Here is an 18,043-nt window from a genome sequence, read left to right on the forward strand (position 1 = left end):
CTTGTTTGTTGGATTCTTTGTCACCCTGGAGTCCAATAAATTTTGCATCAAACTCTGAGTTCCAGTGGCAGTTTTTTTAACTTAGAATTGTTCCACACTTCAGGAGAACTTTTTTCATTAGGAAGTGTAAATATATTTAAAATCGAATGTCATACTACTGTAATATCACTGTTTTACATTACATGGTTGTTTGTTTTTTAACAGTTAATTGCTGTACAATAAATAGCCAGGACAATAACAGTTAGCTTACGTGTGACTGGTTTATGTGCCATATCATCCAATGTGTCAGCAACCTCTGAACTAGCTGTAGAGCTAGACTACAGGTTCAGTTTCAACTAGTCCTCCTATTGCGTTCAAAGAATTTTACACCCTTGGTGTTTGAATACATTGACAAACACTGAATTAAAGCAAAAAATATAATCTTATGAAATGTTTTATCTGCCAAGTACCATATTAGCCATCCATATCCATAATCAAATATATATTATATTATTATATATTTTTTAAGTACCTTAGACTATATTTACATTTATTCATTTAGCAGAACCTTTTATCCAAAGCGACTTCCAAGAGAGAGCTTTACAAAAAGTGCATAGGTCAATGATCATAAACAGCGAGATAGCCCCAAACATTGCGGGTAGCTAAAACATGAAGCATACATTGTGAAAAAGCAAATAAGTGCCAATGGGCTACGTGCTCCTCTGGTAGTACCAGAGGAGCACGTAGTTAAACAGATTACAATTAAACCACATGATCCTCGAGAGTGCTAGGGCCCTATCTTGCACCCAGCGCAATTGACTTTGTCAACGACGCAAGTATCATTCCTAGTTTGCACTCAACGCAAAGCGGACTTTTCCCTCCACAGACGGACGTCGGTAAATTAGGGAATGACTTTGCGCTCCCGGGGGCGGTTCAGCGAAAAAAGGAGGCGTGTTCTGGCGCAAACGTTCCTTGGTGCTATTTTGCAGTTTCAGAAAAACAATTCCGCCACTGACCAGGAAAAACGTAGTCTAAAGTCAATGGCGCGTTATTTAGATGCTATTTTAAGGGCGCAAGCTTGGTCCTTGCGCACTGCTGGCGAGGCCAGGGTCTTCTTTCTGCGAAGCTATGTTACATTGTTTGGATTTATGGCGTGTTACATTTCTTCAATGATTAAAAAATTATTTTCATGATAAATCTCTATGTATGTGAACTTGATTTGTAACAATTGTGGCAATTTCCTCCCACGCCTGTTTAACCGAAACTAATTTGGGTGGGTTAACCCCCCCAGAAATAATGTCCTGGCTACGCCCCTGCCTGTGCGCTGGCGCCAGCGTGTTGCCTTGGCAGAGCGGACGCCATGCCAACTGACACATTTGTGGAGTTCACAAATTAACATGGAGCCACTTGTAGACAAAGCAATGCCTGTGCAAATTACAGTTGTGCATGGGAATAATCTAATGCTACTATAGGAATGACACCACTGACTACCACGTACAGTAGGCAGTCCACTGTTGGATGGGCTGAAGCATCGAAACTGAATATCGCGAGAGCGAGACACAACATTGGGATTGAGTCTGAAAAGTTGCTATTCGGTCGACCTAGCTCTGACTACCAAGCCTTTTAATCCGTGGCGTGCTTTAATATACATATATATACAATATACAATAATTTCCCAGTTTTTAAGAAAATATTATAAACTATATACATGTTTCTTAAAGTATTTGATCTAGTTCTATCAGAGTGAAAGTCGTTAGTTGTCTATGTTACTTCCGCATCCTTTCGCGGGGCATTACGAAAAACATCTACGTCGTACTAGTAAATGTTGGGCAGCGGTTTTTGTTCAGAAGTGTCAAGCATTGTGAAGTAAATGATCGTTCCTTTACTCTTTGTTTTGTCGGTGTTAAACTATTTCAAGTCGAAACGATCATGTGATATGTTATTTACCGCCGGTGCGTGGTATTTTTAGGCAGCCTTGTTTAAGTAGAATGTCACTGCTCAGTGTTGTGGATGAGGCTATCAGGTTATGCAACGCTGAAGAAGCTAGGATAAATGAAAACATCAACCAAAGCAGAGAGATACTGGCATCCATGTAAGTACAACTGACAATCTTGCTTTGTCATCCTTGGAAGTTCAGTAAAGGGTCACACAGTTTGCAAATAAGTTATCTGTAGTCAGGACAGCTGTCATTTTTGTCCGAATTTAACCAACGTCACTGACTCGAGTGATTATTTTCTGCAGGAGACCAGTAAAGAAGCCACCCAAAGAAATAGAATCCGCTAATCTTCCTGACAAGGGTATGAATAAACAATGAGTATTGGGAGAGTGATGTGTCACCTTTGATTTTGAATAAATCTAATCTGCATATTATTTTTACATGTGTAGACTCGGATCTCCCTCCCGAGGAGAGGGAGGAGATGGAGTTGCTGCAGAGGGTGCTAGAAAAGGCCCTTAGAGTACGCAGCAGCGCACCCACCAAACAAACTCACATCTGCACTGAGCCTCGTAAAGATGTTGGAGATGCGCTGAAAAAGACGACTAAGGGTGGTGTACAAGGCTCAGGAAGCACCAAAGACAAATCAGCAGGAACCAAACCTGCTGAAAGAAAAGTACCAGTACCAAGTTCCTCAAGAGGAGGGCGGAGGAGGCCGTCACATCAGCTGGACCATGGAAGAGCCAGCCTGGTTAGAGGTTCCGTCCAGAAACGATCAGTAGAACCAGGCAAGAGATTGCCTAACCCGTCTATGAAAGAAAAGCCAACTATCCCAGGTCCAGCTACGGTTGAACCGGTTCACTTTCCCTTTGAGTATACTGTGTGTGTTGGAGACTCAGGCAAAGACACAGCTACCTCTCTACCTATTCATGAAGACCCAGTGTCTGCTTGCCACATTGTGGGGTCTACATCAGTACACCTTCCACAGCCACAGATTGGGTATGACGCGTGACGATATACATGACTATTGCAGTCACGTAGACCTCAGTGTATAGCATGTCCATGTAGAAATGCCACGTTGATCTGTGAGAGGTAGTAATTTGACTTTGTTCCAACAATCTGTTTCATTTGTGTTTTGTGTCTGGCAGAATATCCTCCCAGATGCTTTCTAAATGGAGGACTCTCAAGAACAAACAGAACCGGTAAATCTGACTCAAAATAATTTGATGACTGTGATGTTGAAATAAACTGAATAGGCTACTTCTACTTTTATATGATCTGTTTTTAAATAGAAGCTTTATGCCCTCAGGTTATCAGACAAAGTAATGGAAACACATTTCAAGCCAGTGCCAGAGAAGACTCGCTTTGCGGAGCAAATGAGAGCCACGGTATCCAAGTCCTTTCTCTTCAATAGGTCTTTGACAGCTAGCTAATCAACCAGCTTGCTTCCCACTCATTCACACAGCCCGCTTGGTACAAATTAGCACGCATCAAAGTCAGTGTCAGCTTTTGCCAGATATTCAGATTCACACAGACTCCATTCCGCTACACTATACTATGCTTTGAGAGAATGACCTTCTGTATCCTCCAGTGCCTGTCTGGTCTCAACAGGTCACGTGTGTGTGTGTGTGTGTGTATATATAAACATATATCTCATTGTATGTGTGTGTGTATATATATATGCACATATATTTCATTGTATGTGTTTGTGCCAGTTCCCCAGCGAGTGGCCTAGTGGCAGCCCAGCAGACATCCGGGCCCAGATGGAGACACTGACTGGACTGGGGAAGAACCTGACCCACTGCTACCAAACTCAGCTTCTGCTGGCTAACCAGACCTCCAGAAGTGGCAGGCAGCCAGGTACCAGCTGGGGTGGGGAGGGAGAGAGGGAAAAATGTATGGTGTGATGGGAGGGAGTGAGGGATGAAAAGGGAGAACAAGGAGGGGGCTGAGTAAACGACAGATTGGTGGGGGATAAGAAAGGAAGAGTCTAGGCAGATAACAGTTGGGGGTGAGGTGAAGCAATCTTTCCCAACACGGGAGCTTTTAGTCATCTATTTTTGAGTTGTGATTTCTTTTTTGACTTCTAACATCTCATTTCTCTGAACCTGCTAGCTGCTTCACTCTTTATCTGCTGAAACTCTTTGGTTTCATAAGATCTGGGCATGTTTTTATGCCCAGATAATAATAGTCTTCTGTCCTTAATTAGTGCTGAATAAGCAACTGTTATTTCATTTAAAATAAAGTAGTAACATGGATATTTCCACATTAAATCCTTTGGGGGAGTGTACATACATGGTTTTATGGGAAAACTGAGGACCTATAGAGGGAATGTAACTTGGTGTCTTTGTGTGTGTGGCAGCATGGAAGAACTACGAGTCCTGGCTAATGCTGGGCGGCCTAGAAAAGATGGTGACAGACCTTCAGCAGCGAGCAGACAAGCTGAGACAAGGTAGTGATTGCAGTCCCTCCCACACACACACTCATGTACACACTCAGGGACCGAACTGGCCTCATTAAAGTACCCTCACTCGGATTGCTGTGGTGAGACGCTGAATCAGAAATCAAGTTGATTCACTAACTCAGTCCAGCCGTGGACCAAGGTCCAAATGCTTTCCGATGCGAGCAAACTTGAGAAATTAGAAATGAAATTAAGAGCTACAGGTGCAATCTATTCATCCCCCCTCAAAATAATCTGTTCACGGAAATGTCTCAGGTAATTATTCAGTAACAGGATGTTGAGTGCTGTATTCTGCCTGCCCTCCATCCATACAATCAAAGTCCGTGGAGAGCTCACAGCCTCCACCAGTGGCTCACTGACCAGTTATAATGCAGCAGGGAGCTTGATGAAGGTCAGTGCTCTCAATGCACAGTTGGTGAAGGGTCATGTGCCAGTGCCATCTGTGAGAAATCCAAGTAGAATGACCTGGTCGGGAGCTGCAACACTCCTGTGAGGTTACTGCATTGAGTTGGCCTTTACCACTAAAGCGTCCCTCCTGTTTAGTTGTTAGGCTAAATGTAAAGAAACATGCATCGCTTACAACCCATCATATTTCTCTGTCTCGTCATATGATTCGGGGTGTTTTGCTTCCAGTGCCATCGCTCTACTGTTAGGAAGGGTAGTTCCAAAGCAACGGAGGCCTGTTGGCTTGGGAAGCTAGCTTCGGGGAGAGAACATCCCTGCGCTAACGAGCTAATGAAGCCACTCATTCTTGACGTATGGAAAATGAAAACAGAGCCCCAGTGTGACCCGGGGGCCGCAGCTAGGTTCTTTCCCTGACGGAGAGCTCCGAGGCGGCCCACGCTGATGCGCCCAGACCCCTGACTATTTAAAGCTGAGGCAGCACAACGCAAAAAAAAAAAGAAAATCGGCTTTGGTTGCTCACGCTGGCACTCTAAAAATAGCCCTATTTCTTTTTTCCGTCAGAGTGGGGGGCATGGGATCGATGGAGGCCTGCCGGAGGGTCCTTGTGCCCCATCTGGAGGAGGGGGAGGGGCTGGGGGGAGGTGGGGGAGGGGGTGGCGAACACTCCCCTGCCCCCCATCGTGACCTACAGCAGCCCGGCGGAGCTCCGAGAGCTGGAGGGGCTGAGGCTGGGCCTGCAGCTCCTGGAGCAGGAGATACACCTGCAGGAGGTGGGACTCACCCAGTTAAACACACGCACACACACACAAACATACATCCACTCAGTCGCACACACACAGAATAGAACCCAGGATACTGAAGGTACGGACATATTTTTGGGAGATCATAAGTAAAGATGTAGCACCTAACCGCTTATCCTCTCATATCCTCCCCCCCCTCCGGGCAGGCTCTGTGTGGCAGCCTGTGCCCGTGCCTGCTCTCCATGCTCTCTGGGCCAGCACAGCTCCCCCCAGCGCTGCTCCGGGACATCTACGCCCTGCTGGGGGAAGGGGGGGAGCAGTTTCCTGCCCTGGTCCTCGACACAGAGCCCGGCTAAAGCTGGATTTATATTCCACGCACCAAATAAACACGAGTACGCAGAAAGGCTGTTTTGCAGAAGGGGGACGTGAACACCTGAACACGTCTTACTGTCCCTTGTGGTTGTGTTGCACACTGCATGCAGACTATCAACTGGTCAAAGCATAAATGATAGATCTTAGTCCTGGACACTGAGAGGATGCCATGGGAACTGTGATCCATGTAAGTGTGTGGGATGTGAAATGTATTTATTCTGAGTGCCAGTGTGTTTTCTGATGGATATATGATATAAATCTGCCATTTTAACCAGTTTGGACATGTGTTTCAATGCAGGCATTTTTATCAATGGACTAAGGGGTCCTTTGTTTTATGCTTCATCGGGGCTTTGACCTTGGTGGTCAACTGATGGAAATGTATACCATAGAACCAACCAAGCATAGTAGAAATATGTAGATAACCAGTAACTTTCAAATTAGGTCAATATTATACTGGTAACGTAATCAATACATTTAATGCAAGAAAATCGGATTGTGTTATACATAATTAATACAATACAAAATACAGAGATGTAGGCCTACCTAAAACGTGGTTAAATACCAAGGTAGTTACAGCTAGATAATGAGCCTAGTGTGCAGATGGTGCATTTACACCAAAAATGTAGAAGTCTCAAGTTAGCAGAATACCTACAACTATGTGCCTAATGCTTGGCCCTTGACTATGGGCCTATTACACAGGAGTCTGAAGTGAGCAGAACACTAAGATGAGTTGCGATGACTCATTCTTCAATACCAAGCCCAACCATTAAAGGCCTCTCCAAGTGGGAGGACAATCATGGCCGTATGGATGTAAATCTTGCTTAACACCAAAGCGGGACCAGAAATCAGTTTCAAACTTAATGTGACTTTGTTATTAATTTAACTATATTATATTCTCAAAAAAAAAGTTTGAGTCAAAAGTCTGTCAAGTGTTCTATGTAGTCTTGTCTGCACCAGCAGATGGCGCTTCTATTATAACATACTGTGTGTGCCTAGATGAAATCACTGTGCTACCTCTAAATCCAAACTGTAAATAACTAATATATATCTGACACATTAACACCTTGAGTGCCATAACTCGGTACCCTTACCGATACAGTCTATACAAAGCCCCGTCAGAACAGTAGGAATCACGGAGCTCCTGTCAGATGACTAATCTGTTTTATAGGAGGAGGCTGATTCATAGCAGTGCAGGGAGGCCTGTGCTCCGGCCAGCAGCTCGGTGGGAAGCCTGGGTGTGGGAAGGAGAAACAAAGGGGGCTCTTCACACTCGAAACAACGGGGCTTCTACGACCACAAATAACAAGCTAAAACCAAATGCATGGAGTGAGTAAGAAGGAGAGCGTGCCTCACCTGCCACCTCCACCACGTGGGTTTTACACACAACCCTTTGTATGTATGTGTGCTGTGGGCTTTCGATTTGTGGCTGAACTGTATTTTTGGGTGACTGAAGGATGGTGTCTACATCTATCAGGCAGATGCTCCATGGGCAATACATATCTGGCATCGAGTATGGGTTAGCAGGCATGTACGGTTCAGCCATTGGCATGACTTCTTTTCTTCTTCTTTTTTGTAGGTATTGTATATTTTGTAACGGTACAATTTCCTCCTCATGGATCAATAGAGTTCTACTCTGCTCTGTGTCTAATCTAAGAAAGTATGTATTTATGGGTCTGTCCAACGGCGAGGCGACGGCAGAGATGTGAGGCCGTGCTGTAGGACGGGGGGGGGGGGGGGTGGGGGGGGGCAGGAGAGAACAGAAAGACGCATGTGCCCACAGATGACGTGAGGATGGCTCAGTCTGCGGCAGACTGGGCGACAGGTGGCGCTGGGTTCACACAGCGGGTTGTGGGTGGGTGCGCCCCGCTGGACCAGCTCTCGCGCTCGCTCACATTCACACACACACAGATATCCCTGGCGAATGAGTCACAAGGGAGAAGCGTTCCAGGGACAGCTTCTCCGGACGCCATCGGTTGGGATGAGCACATTCTCCTGTCAGAAACAGTGGAGAGAGTGAAGAGACGTTTGAAGCGAGCACAGGGATCTTAAATGACCGTAGGGCCTTCAGTTTGATCATGTTCACCAATTTCTCCTTTGAGCTGTTAAGGTATTACCATCTGCTACACAAACCAGGGATGTAGTTTTTTCTCTCACCCGCTGACAAGACAATTGCACATAAGGACATGGTTTCTATGGCTTCCCGTGTAAGAAAACTATGTCATTGCTAATTTGGCGTTCATGTGTACCGCCTAATCTGTTTCGGTTTTGGTCTCTGATTTGGTGAGAAAGTGCCCTGATCACGTACTCTGACATTCCAGAAGCCCATCACTGTGGCCTCTGGGAGTCAGTCCCAGTGTAAATGTGGATGGCCAACTGAGCCAGACTCCTTGGGCTCTGGGCCCGTGCTCTGAGACCAGGGCGTGTGAAGCCAGTGAGACAGGAAAGCAGCCCCTGCAGCGCTGACGTCAGCACGACACGGCGCTCCCAGAGGGAGAGCGGCCCACGCATTGTAGCCTTCCTCTGACCCAGACGCCTGACACCAGGCCCGCCCTCAAGCAGTCCTAACAGCCAGCCGGCCACACCCAGGCCACAGATGTCTGACAGTGTGGAGATTTATAGATCGTTGGGTTCCGTGTAGCTAGCCTTTTATTTACCGTATCTGATGCACACTGTGTCACACTCACTCTTTCTCTCACTCTCCTTTTCCCAGCTTGTTTTTGTCCGATTCCTGTAACTCTTACGTGATCTAAATAGATGAAAAGGCCTGGAGCCAATTGTGCTTTCTGATTAGTAGGCCTTAGGGGATACAAAGAAATCCTAAGAAACCCCAGAGAGAGACCAGGAATCCCACATGTTTACCTTTCATTCGTCTCTCTGTTCTTTCAGCTGTCTTTTCTCTCCTTTGTCTCCTTTCCCTCCGTCTTAGCATCTTTTCTCTCGCTACTTCATCCCTCCTCTTCTCTTTCGGACTCTCTTTTCTTCTCAAGTCCTTTGTATGGCTTTCCATTTGCACTGCATTATGGCAGGGAGCGTTGGGTCACTGTGACCATCAATTTTCCTGTATTAGTTTTTTTTTATTACCCCCACCAACACTTATCCACCACACACACGCACACTCTAAGGCTGCCACGCATCCAGCCGCCTTCATCAGCCCCTTCATGGGGCCATCACTCCACAGGTGCAATTATCTAATCACAGGCCTTATGTATAATGGATGTGTATGTATTATGTATTAATGTATATTGTTATTATGTTGAGGCTTCTTGCAGGGCTGGCTTGAGAGACACTAGACTAAGTGAAATTATTTAAATATGGCTGAGTGTGTAGCATCGTCAACTTGGTCCCTTCTGTGTCGTCAATCCCTATTCAAAGATGATTATTTCCTTCCATTTATGTCGACTCAATGATTTGGAAAATGGTTTAGAGGGAGGAAATTAGAATAGAATCCATTGTCTTCATTGTGTTCCTACTGCACAGTCCCAGGCTTTGTGTTGTTCTTTTATGTGTGTATACAAGAGACATGCCATTGGCTATTGACTGACCACTCACCTATACTCTTATGGCTCCCATCTGCTCCGGCTGCCAGACAGCATGAAAAGGAGATTTTCAGCAGACAGGGTTGAGAGGATCTCAACCCTGGACTGATGTGGAAGTGACTGGATTTGAAGGCTTAGGGGGGGGTGGAAAACTGCCTGGACTGATTAGATTTTCACAGAGGAAAACGGCTCTAGGGACTGATGTGTTGGGATTACGTACCCTGTCATCTATATGTTCTTTCTATTTTGCCTTTGGCAGCACAGTTTGTGTGTGTGGGCGGAAGAGAATGAGGCAGGGGGCTTCTGATGCTTTTTATATTTGTGTTATTTCATGCATTTGTGTGTGTGTGTGTGTGTGTGTATGTGTGTGTGTGAGGTAGAGACAGTGAGTGAGCAGATAGTGTGAGTGAACAAACGTATATGTAAAATGCATTTGTGTGTGTGTGAGGGAAGGCTGTTCTACAGCACCATTGCCAGAGGCTCTCAATTTAACACACAGTTTCAGGGTATCAACTCCTATTAATGTAGAGGGGTTTAAACCCATTATGGACCACGCACACACACACACACACACGTGCAGGCCATTTCAACATCCATAAAAAAGCTATTTTGACCAAACCTTCATTGCACTCATAGTATGATCCAATTTGTGTATGTGGTGTGGTTGTGTGTGTGTGTGCTGGAAACCTGTCAATATTTAACATTTGGGAATACAAAAATAAAGGAGGAAAAAGATTAAGGGGATGTTTGTGAACGTAAACGAGCATGACTAAAGGCTTGGTGGGGGAGATTGTGTGTGGGCTGTGCTCTGCGTGTGTGTGGAGTCTGTGATGCAGTGGGAGTGCCTTTTTGTTTTCTAATTACCGTGTGTGTGGGTGTATGTGTGTGTGTGGCAAAGGCTGTACATTGTCAGTATGGTTACAGTTGTTTCACTCGTTCCCCCCTTTCTCGAGGGGAAGAGAGGGAGGACATTAGGTGAGGATAGAGAAGCTCAGTGGCCTCTTTCCATTTCCTTCTCATCGTTTGAATCAATGGCCTGCATCGATGTGCTGGAGGCAGCATTTCGATTCTCTCTCCACACTGGTGATACTCCGCTCACAACATCACTCGATAGCATCCAATCGGATGCAGACTGGGGGAAAAGATGGGGACCCAGACGGAGTGGGAGCAGTTAACTTCCTTCCGCCCTCCCCTTTCCAGTCCTCCCTCCTGTACTCATTGGCGCCACTAGCCAATCAGACACTTGGACCCACCCCTTCCCTCTCCAGGTTCCGCCCCTGCTCCCGACTCCTTATAAATCCCCTCTCAGCCCCCTCGGCAGAGTGTACAATGTGCTGCCAGAGAGACAGCAGGCAGAGCACAGAGAGACAGCCAGAGTGGGAGGGAGAGAAAGGGAGAGTGTGAGTGGATTCCTGCACCTAGCTATTGATCTCCCACTCTTCACGACAGTGATCCTACCCAGTCTCTGTGTTCTCTCACACAGACATCTCTCTCTCTCTTACTCCCTCCCTCTCTCTCTCTTTCTACCTCCATCTCTATCTCTCCATCGCTCTCTTTTTCTCTCTCTCCAGGCCAGAGCTGAAGCTGACCACTGAGGACACTGCGGGAGGCAGCCCCAGCAGCAGGAGCAGCGGCCCCCCAGTCCAGTCCCTAGAGCCCCCACCCCCCGGCTGCAGCAGGATGGGCTGCACCACGGGTCACCTGGCCTGCCAGCCGCAGCCCCAAGCCAACCCGGGCCAGGAGGCTCTGTCCCTGGAGGCGGGAGGCCCCAAGGTCCCGGAGGTGCTGTCCTCCCTGGAGCGCCTGTCCCAGGCCACGGGCGGCATGGAGAAGTCCTGGTACCGCTGCATCTTCCCCTTTGGGATCATCTCCCTGGTGATCGGAGTGTCAGGGACCGGGGTCACATACACGTACAACGACCTACCTCAGACCAAAGTGGTGTCGGTGGTTCTGCTGGTGGTCGGCCTGGTCCTGGTGCTGATGGCCACTGCCTGCTGGTCCGTCCACAAGAAGAAGAAGAGGAAAAAGAAAGAAGGGGGCTCCTTCACCTCGGAGCAGTGCCCCTTATGAGCACTGGCCTGGGACACGGGGGACACCAGCAGACCGACGACCCAGGATAGGAAGCTCCGGGTTAGGCTAGCACCTGTGATCCATCCATCCACCCCCCTCCTCCACTCTCCACTAACTCCATTCCCTTCCTCCCCTAGGTCTTTATCATGGAGCTCTGCCTTGCTCCAAGTTCAGGAGGAAGACTGGAGACAACATAGGTTTGGGATTCCCGGACAGTTGGACTGACAAACGGATCACCGAGGATGTAAGGAGGCTAACTGTGGAGTTCATGGCTTTGGACTGGCAATAGGGTTCAAACCATCGCTTTCACACACACACACACACTCGCTTCACCACGGCCAGACAGCAGGTGTCCAGTGTCAAAACAACCTCCGTGCAGAGACACACACCCGCACACACACACGCAACCACACACACACAACGGAAGATTGCCGGGCCACACAACCCACTATGCGGAGCTGCTGTTGGAGTCAGTGCTGCCGTCACCAGCCGCGTCAGTCGCAGCATTCCTCCTGCTGGGACAGGTGACCGTCCAAGGGCAACCCGACACCGGGTCGAAAGAGGAGTGGACCCGCGTCAGTGGCCCACGTCATTCACTCGTCCTGTGACACCGTAGCAATGTGTTGGGCTTTTTTTACGCAACGGGAGAGTGGAACCTGAGTCCAGCAGGATCTTACTAGCAGCTGTGTGGACGAGAAGCTGGAGAAGCTGCCTGGGAAGGGAAATGTGTGTGTATGTGTTTGTGTGAGATTCTGGGAAGTCTGAAAGAGTTCTATATTTTTGGGACTTGCTCCCTGATGACCTAATGACCATATTGTCTTAAGTAGAGTGATTGTGACCTGTCTCAGCAATATTACAGTATGTGAATTGATGTGTGTGTGTGTGTGTGTGTGAGGGTCTGTGTGCGTTGGTGCCTGCCTGCGTTCCTGCGTGTGTGCACGTAGATGGATTTGCCCTCTGAGGCCTCAGAGAGGACTCCTTGTAGTAAGCCATGGACGAGAGACCCGAGGGCCATAGACGAGACTGACACAGAGGAATTAGACTTCACGTGCCCCACAGTTGGACTCCAGTTTCACGGAGAGAAATGAAAAAGGGACAGGGTGGGAGGGGGGGGGGGGATTATACACCCCTGACTCCTGGCCTTGCCCCTGTCCTGTGGGGAGAGGGGACCTCACCTCACCGGTCTGCTGGACCAGAACTACTGAAGGACACTCTCCCTGGGGTGGGAGGGACATGCCACGGGACGGACACTTCACCCTCATCCCCCCATCCCCCTTTTCGCCTAGTGCCTTGAACGAGTGATCATGGAAAAAGGCTCTGTGTGTTCCCCCGTTTCCATCTGCTCTCCTGAGAATGTCCCCCCTCGCTTGCTGCTCCCTCCCCCTCATTCCACTCCCCTGGCAGCACTTCTCCCTCCATTACCACCCTTAATACACTTCCTCCCTCCTCCTCTTCCTCCTCCTCCTCTCTCACCCTCCCTCCACCTTCTTTTGTCTCGTTATGTCTCTCGGAACCCTGAGGTGATGGACCTGGAGAACCGGCATGCAGGTCGCATGCACACGCGTTCAAACACACATATGTACAGGACACACACACACAACCTCACCAGCACTCAACGTTGGTTTTTTGTTGTTGTTGCTTATCCTCCTCCGGACGAGGTCTCTCTCTGAGCGAGACTGGGCAAACGGGTCTCTGGCGAGGAGACTCCGGTGCATTGGATTACTGCCTTGTCCTGACGACCATCTATGTCGTAAACGTGGAGGATTCCCTCTCTTCTCTGATGTGCTGAGGTGCTGTGTCCACCGTCTCCCAAAGGAGAGAACGAACAAATGACCGGCCGACCACCCCACTTTCTCTACACATGCCTGTGTGACTGAGCACAGCTGACGGGCATGATGAGTTTCTCTCGCTGTTTTTCTCTCTGACAGCTTGTCTTAATGATTTAGGGGTGTCAGAATGCAAAAGGGCTGGGCGATGTGTGTGCTGAGACAAGGCAGGCAGTCTGGACTTCTGTCTGTGAGGGAGTCTGCCTTTACGGAAGCCCTTGAGGACTACCATTGATCAGCACTGTATTGATCCAGCTTCGTAGATCTGTGACTCGTTTGGGCAAAATGTGCCCATGCATTAAGGAGCCGTGATCAGTGCCAAAGACTTCCCTGTAGATCAGCCTGCCACACAGGGCCTCCCTACCTGCCTTGCTGCCTGGTTGCCTGCCTGTGTGGGCTGCCTGTTTTATAGTGTAGTAGACATAGATAGATCAGTAGCTGTCACGCTTTGCCTTGCCCTGAATATGTTGCTGTTTTTCTATGTGTGCGCGCGTACCTGTGCGCATGCTCAATTGTAGGTCGTAGCTAATGCAGCTTTCACTTAGTTGACCCAACATATTGAGTAGTGAGAGATCAAGGGAGAAGCAGGGAGTGAAAGGGGAGGCAGGCTCTGTCCATGGCCAGATTGGCATCAGTCCTCCTGAACAGAAAATGATTATTCAGAGGTTCTAGCATGCCCCTTTACTGGAAGTCACAGTGGTAATGTCAAGTTAGCTTCAGATAGTGATCTGTGCCTTCCGGGTTCTAACAAGACTATTGTCTGGGCACCAGGCCACAAGGAAGGAACACAGTGCCTTCGCAGCTGAACTTGGCTGATAAATAGCATTTACTCCCCCAGCCATTGGTCGTGTTTCCTTGTATTGCTGTGTATTTCTGCTGTACTGAGAAACATAACCAGGGTGTGTCCTGATGTTGACAACCTCATTGGAACATCCAAGACTATTCCAAGATCTAAGATATTTTTCTTCTAGCATGTTAGGTCAGTGTGAGACAGAGAGAAGTGTCCTTTTAGGTTGGTGACGTTGTTTTCCTCTCTCTCTCTCTCTCTCTCTCTCTCTCTCTCTCTCTCTCTCTCTCTCTCTCTCTCTCTCTCTCTCTCTCTCTCTCTCTCTCTCTTTCTGTCTTTCTCTCTTTCTTTCTTTCTCTCTCTCTCTCTATCTCCTTACCAAACCAGTGTGCAGGTCATTCTTACATAGCACATTCTGACTGCAGGATTTGGAAGAGGGAATATTTCTGCTTACAAAGACAATACCTAATGGACATGGTGACTGTCGGATTGAAGCATATATGAAGTTTCCTGTTAATGCACAGAGGCTAGAAATAGCAAGGTTACTGTTACATGAAACTGACAGAAATCTATCCAGCTGGGTTGATGGTTTTGTGCGTGTATGAGCTCCAAGTGGACTGGCTGGAGAGGGTGTTTCCTCTTTCTGTCCGCATTCATAAAAAGACAAGAGATATAGATAGAGGGGGAAGGAACAGCAAGGGGCTGAGGGGTGCGTTTTCATTGAGAGAAACAGACCGCAAAGAGCTAGTGACGTGCCAGGAATACTGATTTCCCGTCGGTAAGGCTGTTGTTTCAGCCACACACACACACCTACACTTGCACTGTTCAAGTGAAACTCGCACATGCATGTACAGTGTGTGTACAGCTGAGTGCTTCTGTCGCCATGCAGTGTGTGCAATGTAGCTCTACTTTGTGACACCGGATTATAATCGACTTGTTGAATGAGGGCACTTATAGGGGAATGTGGCTGCGTTTTGTTTGTTTGTAGAGATGGGATTCCTTTTTTACCATCTGCTGCAACAGAGAAGAGGGAAAATCTACCTCTCCTCTCTAGTGAGGGAAGTGTTTAACCAAGTGGACGGTTGTTTTGTTTGTCACTCCCACTGGTGACAGAAAATATATGTTCGTCTGCCCTATATTACTTGGTGTTGTACATACAACTGTTTTATATTTGTACTGTATATTTATATTCATATCTAAATGTATTTTTTTGTTGTATTAAACAAATGTCATGTGAATACATTTGTCTCGCTCATAATTTATTTTATTTTTTCCATTTGTAAAGCGGAGCAGTGGAGACTTTGACATATCCAAGACAATCTCCTTTCTTCAGCCCCACAGATCTGAGGGAATCTCTGTTCCCTGGGACTGGGCTAAAAATACAGATGGGGCAGGGAGAGAGATCGCGAAGGAAAAAGAGACATAGAAACTGAGAGAGAGAAACAGAGAAAGAGCATTGGGAAAGAGCATTGGTGGGCTTGTTTCATGGAAGGCAAAGTAAGATGAGTTTGATAGGGAGAGCGAGGATGATGTTTTCATAATGGCTTGACCTTTAAAATGAATTTGGATTTGATATATGACCATATTTTTCTAATTTTTCATCCCTATTTCTAATTGAATGTATAGCTCTTCAAGTCAGTATACAAAGAATGGACATCAACGTGTCTGGATTTGGAGTTGGTGAGAGCGAGAGATTAATTGTCTTGAAGAAAGACACCCCCTACTGGAAAATCATGAAATTGGAGTCTTGCATATAGCACAGTGATACATTATGCACAAACTCTCTCTCCTTCAATCTGTCACTTTCTTCTCTCTCACTCTCATACACACACTTTAACTCACTCCTTTTGTGCTTATTTTAAACAAGGATCAAAAGGATCAAGTTATATTACAATGCAAAAGGCAGGATGGCACTTTGTACTGATCAATAGAGCCATTGTTTATCTATGCGTGTATCTGTGTGCAATCCAATTATGTCCCTGCCACCCTTTGTCTTCCACGCCATGTTTCTCATTCTCATGCCTCATTCTATTGTCCCTTCTCTTTCTTTTGCAAATCCCTCTTTTCTTTTCAATTCTCACATAGGAAATATGCTGAGGGGGTTGCCTATTGTCTGAGAAATCCAAGCTTCACACACACACACACACACACACACACACATCCACACAACCATATGCACACACAAAAGTGCACTACAGAGCATTACTCAGTCCCTGACATCAGAAGCACAATTTCGGCTGCCATCCAAATTTCATGGTAAATACACAACACAACCAGTGATGTGCAGTCAGGGTAGGCAAGGTAGGCACTGCCTACCCTGCCAAATTCAAACGTAAAAATGTTTATTAAATCACTTTATTTAATAAACTTGTATTTTTACTGATTATTCTTGTGATTTATATATACAATATGTATGTAATTCCAATTGTTTAGAAGTTACGATGACAAATGTAGCAGTTACGCATAATCAAGTACAAAAAAATGGTAGAATAAACCGTGCTTTTCACTGTCCATTCATTGCGGACGGCAAGCGAAAAACTCATTTCGATCCTGTATTCTTTAACATGTACGTCGAAAGGCACAACGTGCCTTTGCACGTAAATATGTTATGTTTCCAACAGTTAAAGGGTATAGACAAGTTTACGCACAAAAACTGGAAATACAGTCGCCAAGCTCCCGCGCAATCGCTACACTCTACCCTCTACTCTTTTGGCGTACACCATTTTAGGCTTTTGGGCGCACGTACACTTTTAGTAAGAATCCTACGCACAGTTTTATAAATGAGACCCCTGGACTGGTAATTTGGCATACCGAGCAAATGCCCGGTGGGCCGACGCACTTTGGGCCGATATGATCTTTAATATATATATAAATATTTACTTTATATAACATTTAAAAAATATTTATATATATATTAAATATCATATAATATATTTTCTTTTAATAAACGTAAAATTGCCCAACGACCGGCCCATAAAGCAGGGACAGCGGTCCATTGGTTCATTTTCCATACTGACACTCAACCAATACAAGAAGAGGTGTTCCTCCAAGTCTTTAGCATGTGAGTGGTAGTGGTATGGTTTTTCAGAGGTTTCAGAAAGGTCAGGCTGTGAATGTGTGTCTTTGTTTATAGTGTGTTTGATAAAAGCAATCATAATGATTGTACTAAACTCTCCCTCTGCATCTCTCTCATTTTAAAATATTCAGATGACATGTGTGTTCCTAAAAGCTTTCTTTCAGGGGAACCTTTTAATCCCCAATTCTAATGGCTTCCATAATTACAAATGAATGGGTCGAGGTAGAGACACAGACAAAAATTCCTCTGAAGTGGATTTCTCTGAACAAACTCAATTACAAGTACTCCAAAATAGCCAACCCCTTTTCATCTTTCACATTTCTTCCATCCCCGAGTGTGATTCACAGAATTAGGGCTTTGACAGATAAGTAGCATCAAACGAAGAAGCTGTTGAACGGGCTGAGGACAGCTGAGTGACATTAGTCTAGTTCCATCAAAAGGAACACACTGCACACAGAAATACAGGCAAGACAATTGAATTGACTAGTTAAATATAGAGTAAACTGTATAGTCATATGTTCAGAAACATAGAAATTCATGCTCAGATGGCTATTTGTGTAGACTGAGTTGAAAGCTTGAGCACTGTATTAGTTTAGTGACACCGTTTTCACGCCTTTATCCAGGGTCACCTTATATTTAGTTGAGGCTCTAAAGAGTTGCTATGGGAACAGTAAATTAATTCAACAAATTTACTCTGACTTATGTTAAGTCTTTGGTTACACACTCACCCACAAGACCATTGCGGTCTATTTTTAATTCAAACTAGTGGAGAAAAGGTACAAAAAACTATGTACATAGAAAAGAAAATAGAAAAAGAAACATTGCCAAATGTTATGTTTTGAAACCTATTTAGAACCT

General features: G+C 46.2%; 2 protein-coding genes across 2 annotated transcripts; both read left to right on the plus strand.

Moving 5' to 3' along the window:
• Positions 1 to 1,637: 1,637 nt before the first annotated feature.
• Positions 1,638 to 6,154, plus strand: LOC136940948 (tubulin epsilon and delta complex protein 2). Its single transcript, XM_067233291.1, has 9 exons — positions 1,638 to 2,071; positions 2,221 to 2,276; positions 2,365 to 2,911; positions 3,061 to 3,114; positions 3,222 to 3,300; positions 3,628 to 3,772; positions 4,275 to 4,364; positions 5,340 to 5,548; positions 5,725 to 6,154. The coding sequence occupies exons 1-9, from the start codon at positions 1,968 to 1,970 to the stop codon at positions 5,872 to 5,874; spliced, it is 1,434 nt and encodes a 477-aa protein (XP_067089392.1). The 5' UTR covers positions 1,638 to 1,967; the 3' UTR covers positions 5,875 to 6,154.
• A 4,618-nt stretch (positions 6,155 to 10,772) lies between these two features.
• Positions 10,773 to 12,583, plus strand: LOC136941047 (transmembrane protein 100). Its single transcript, XM_067233432.1, has 2 exons — positions 10,773 to 10,826; positions 10,998 to 12,583. The coding sequence occupies exon 2, from the start codon at positions 11,107 to 11,109 to the stop codon at positions 11,494 to 11,496; it is 390 nt and encodes a 129-aa protein (XP_067089533.1). The 5' UTR covers positions 10,773 to 10,826; positions 10,998 to 11,106; the 3' UTR covers positions 11,497 to 12,583.
• Positions 12,584 to 18,043: the final 5,460 nt, after the last annotated feature.

The sequence above is a fragment of the Osmerus mordax genome, chromosome 3 (genome assembly GCF_038355195.1).
Source record: "Osmerus mordax isolate fOsmMor3 chromosome 3, fOsmMor3.pri, whole genome shotgun sequence".
Classification (NCBI taxonomy): domain Eukaryota; kingdom Metazoa; phylum Chordata; class Actinopteri; order Osmeriformes; family Osmeridae; genus Osmerus; species Osmerus mordax.

Excerpts from the sequence above, each read along its gene's own strand:
- LOC136940948 (XM_067233291.1), top strand. The coding sequence starts at position 1,968 with ATGTCACTGCTCAGTGTTGTGGATGAGGCTATCAGGTTATGCAACGCT. Across the intron at positions 3,115-3,221 it reads CTCAAGAACAAACAGAACCG|GTTATCAGACAAAGTAATGG; the intron begins GTAAATCTGACT and ends TTATGCCCTCAG. Across the intron at positions 5,549-5,724 it reads AGGAGATACACCTGCAGGAG|GCTCTGTGTGGCAGCCTGTG; the intron begins GTGGGACTCACC and ends CCCTCCGGGCAG.
- LOC136941047 (XM_067233432.1), top strand. The coding sequence starts at position 11,107 with ATGGGCTGCACCACGGGTCACCTGGCCTGCCAGCCGCAGCCCCAAGCC.